This window comes from Ursus maritimus, unplaced genomic scaffold (genome assembly GCF_017311325.1).
Source record: "Ursus maritimus isolate PB19 unplaced genomic scaffold, ASM1731132v1 scaffold_23, whole genome shotgun sequence".
Taxonomy (NCBI): domain Eukaryota; kingdom Metazoa; phylum Chordata; class Mammalia; order Carnivora; family Ursidae; genus Ursus; species Ursus maritimus.
The window spans coordinates 28,060,761-28,064,456 of NW_024424786.1; the positions used below are offsets into that span (position 1 = coordinate 28,060,761).

The following is a 3,696-nucleotide window of genomic DNA, read 5'->3' on the forward strand; positions in this document are numbered from 1 at the left end:
CCAGGCCAGGGTGTGCGCGCGCGCGCGCGCGTGTGTGTGTGTGTGTGTGAGATGCCCAGGCAGCGCGTGGGGGTGGACTGGGGGGCCGACCTGGGCTGTCGAGGGGCAAGGTGAGCAGGACCAGAGGAGATGTGACCTCTCAGCCCTGCGCAGGCGATTCCCGGGGGCCCTCAAGCAGCTTTTGCTGGCCTGCTCTCCTGCCCACCCGGTGTTTGTCGTCCACTCAGGGAAGGCCTTGAAAGCCGGATGAGGGGGGATCTCTGCCCCCGAGTCCCACGGGGCGCTGTCATGGCAAAAAGACCCACTGGCAGAGTGACCTGACCACATTCTCCTGGTTGGGGTGATGTGGAGGGAATCAGGGGCCTTTCCCTTCCCCTCCGTCAAGAGGCGTGTGCTATGGGGTATTGCGTTGGGAGGGATGAGCCCGCCTTGTGTTGGTCCTCTCCCCCTCCCCCCAGCACGGAGCTGAGGCAGCAGAGATCCAGACCCCGGAGCCAGGCCGGAGGCCCATCCTCCCAGGACAGACGGAAGGGAGAGATGAAAGTTTGCAGCAGGAGCTGAGGATGAGGGGTGTGTGTGTGTGACACCCCACATTCCTCAGCCTCACCCCAGGACTGACCTCTGACCCCTGCCACATGAATCCTGGCAGGGGGAGGGGCAGAGCTGGTCTGGAAGGGGCGCCCAGGGGCCATGGGACAGCAGGGCCCCGGAACAGTGGGTCTTAAAGGAAACAGGAAGGCCTTTGCCACGGGCTCACTGCTGGGTGGGGCCGGGCTTGGAGCTGAAGGCAGAGGCCATGCTGCCACTGCCACCAAGAGGCCCGAGTGGAGGGAACAGTCACCTGTGCCAGGCAGGTTGTGGGCTGTGAGCCGTGGACTCAGCTAGAAAGACATGTCTGCAAGTGCCCCGGAGTCGGCCACGACCCACACTACTTCTCATCTCTTTGCTTCTCACTGAAGATTCCAATGTTGCTAGATCGGGGACAGGCTGACAGCAGGGGACAGAGGAGAGGACAGGACACAGCCACCTGGGAGAGCCAAGAGCTACAGAGCAACCTTTATCCGGCTGTTTATTACAGTGTCCAGTTTTCAGAAGAAACTGAGGCTCAGAGAGCTTGTAGCTTGTCTGACGTGAGAAAGGTCAGGCCAGAGGACAGCACGTCTTGGGACTCAGACCTCCATGTTCACCATAGTCTTGCCTCAAGCCCCCCGGCTTTCCGGACTTCACTTTCCTAGGAGACGCTCCGAGTGGCTCGTGAGGGCCTGGGGCCCCTGGTCTTCAGCCTGCCTTGCTTCCAATGCCCACAGCAAAAGGGACAAACATGGCAGAGGAGAAAGCCACCCTCTCTGTCCTGGCCTGCCCCTCCCTACAACCAGCCAAGCCAGGGCCAGCACGTAGGGCAGGCAGAAATGGCCCCGGCCTCCCACGTTCTGGGACGAACAGGCCCACACCTGCACTGGGCTTGAGGAGTCCCATCTGAGGGGGCTGGGCCCTCCTCTGAGATGCCCATTCCTGGAGCCGAGGGGCTAGAGCTGGCAGCTCGGGGCTGGGACTTACCTGGGCATAATTCTCAGCCCGGGTGAGGAGGGGCAGCTCGTAAGCAGCGGAGAAGTGGGTTCGAACCTGCTGCATCTGTCCAAACCGCTCCCTCTTCCTCCACTTCGCCCTCCGGTTCTGGAACCAGACCTACAGGACAGAGCAGTTGTCATGACGGTCGGGTGGCACTCGTTGTTCCCTGGGGCCCCCGCCCATTGCAGCACACAGTCTGGGCCGTGGGGCTGCAGGGAAGGGTCTGCCTCAGCCTTTAGCCTCAAGGCTCACCATCTAGCATGATCCGTGCTGAGAGTCAGGAAGGCAAGCTTACCCCCAACTAACCACAGTGTGATCTTGGGCCAGACTTCGTTTTTCCAAGCTTCAGAATCCAGAGCAGACAAGTGTCACACCCACGCATCACATCACTGGTCGTCCTAGCGGTCACCTAAGCAACCCCAGCACGGTGTGGCCTGACCTGCCTCAGGCCACGGACTCCTCAGGGGAATCTATCAAAAGCTATGACCACTTCTCTCGAAGATCATTGTCTAGACACACATACACACACACACACACACACACACACACACACACAGAGTCTGGCCGTAATTCTCCACAGGCTCCGTGGTTCCCTGGGGCCTGTCTGGTGGCCCGGAATCAGAATTCCTGCTATCTGAATCCTCTCTGCAGACTTCATGTTGGAAATCTCCCCACTCGGGCCCCCTGTGCTAAAGGTCCTGTGGAGAACAGGGGCTCAGCTGGGCAGCAGAGGCCTTCAGGGATGGCTTCGTGGAGGGGAGCAGAGGGGAGGGCTGGGCCCGAGTGTAAGAATAGTAGGGCACGTTCAGGAGACCACAGGAGGCCATGCTGCCCAGCTGGCAGGCGGTGGGAGAGAAAGACCCGTGGACGCAGAGGTCAGATTGTGGGGGGCCTTGATGCCCCGCTGAGGGGTTTGCTCTGGGTGTGGTCAGTAAAGGTGGTCACCGTGAGGTCTCACGCAGAGGGTGGCCTGACTCTGAGCACTGAAGACCCACCTGTTCCTGAGCAGGGGCAGTCGGGCGTTGGCTGGAGTGGGGCCCTGGTGGGGAGGGTGGTCTCTGAGCCAAGCGTGTGAGCTGTGGTCTCTGACGGGTTGGGGGGTGGGCGTTGCCTGCTTTGCAGGAACACTTCTGACAGCCCGAGAACTTTCCCAGGCTTCCTGGGCAAGAGCTGGACTTGGGGCCTGCTCGCCCTGCCCGTGACCTGGGATCTGGGGCGGGGGGAGACGGGGGCAGGGACCGGTGGGAGAGGGTGTGAGGACGGGAGGGCTCAGCTTCCAGACCAGAAATGGCTCCAGGCTGAGTCAAAGGCAGGCCTCGGAGATCCGCAGAGGGAGGTTTCTGTCAGCGGGCCGCGTCCCTGCCCGCGGACTCAGGGGCGAGTGGGCGCACGCCAACAGCTCCCCGCCTGCGGCCTCGCTGGGCGCCCCGAGCACCCCCGGAGGAGGCGGCGGGCAGGGCTCCCGCAGCGCAGCGCGGAGGCTGCTCGCCCTCTCTGGCTTCTAGCTGCGCAGCGGAGCACCCATCCCAGTGCCGGCATGGCCGCTGGCCTCGGTTTCTGTGTCTGGAAAATGGGCCAATATCTGGACTGCCGTCCTCACGGGGTGGTGCCACCTCGAACAGCAGGTGAGAGCTGAGAAATGCTGTCCGAGCGTTTGTAGGGTACTTCACACTTGTTTATTTATAGCTCCTGACCTTTCTTGCTGTCTTTTGCTAAAAGGAAAAGAAGCCCGGGTGTGTGTGACTCATGTTAATGTGGGGAGGGCGGGGGCAGGGAGCGAGTGTGGGGCTGCGCCTCAGTTTCCCACCCTGGCTCCAGGGATACCTGCGTGTGTGCACGAGTGTCACACACACACACACACACACACACACACACGCTGGCATTGCTTTGAGAGTCATTCTGCCTCCCTGTCTTGAGTCTGGTGTAGGAGAGGCACTGAGCCCCTGCTCCAGAGCCTCCTGGGCCCCCTTTCCTCCAGGGGTTCCTGGGGTCCAGGTCCAGGCTGCCCGCTGAGAGCCAAGGGCGGATCGGGTCTCCTCTCTGCGCCGCTGAAACGGGATCCCCCTTTATCAGTGGCCTGGAATGGGGGCCGGGGGGGGGGGGCAGGATGAGAGAATGAATCAGAGG

At 61.9% G+C, this 3,696-nt stretch overlaps 1 protein-coding gene across 1 annotated transcript in view; it reads right to left on the reverse strand.

Annotated features, from left to right (window-relative positions):
- ALX4 (ALX homeobox 4) overlaps nucleotides 1-3,696 on the reverse strand; it is a 40,177-nt gene that overhangs the window by 2,105 nt on the left and 34,376 nt on the right. Inside the window, exon 3 of the mRNA XM_040638705.1 lies at nucleotides 1,558-1,686. Within this exon, the coding sequence (XP_040494639.1) occupies nucleotides 1,558-1,686 (129 nt within the window). The remainder of the gene's footprint in view (nucleotides 1-1,557; nucleotides 1,687-3,696) is intronic.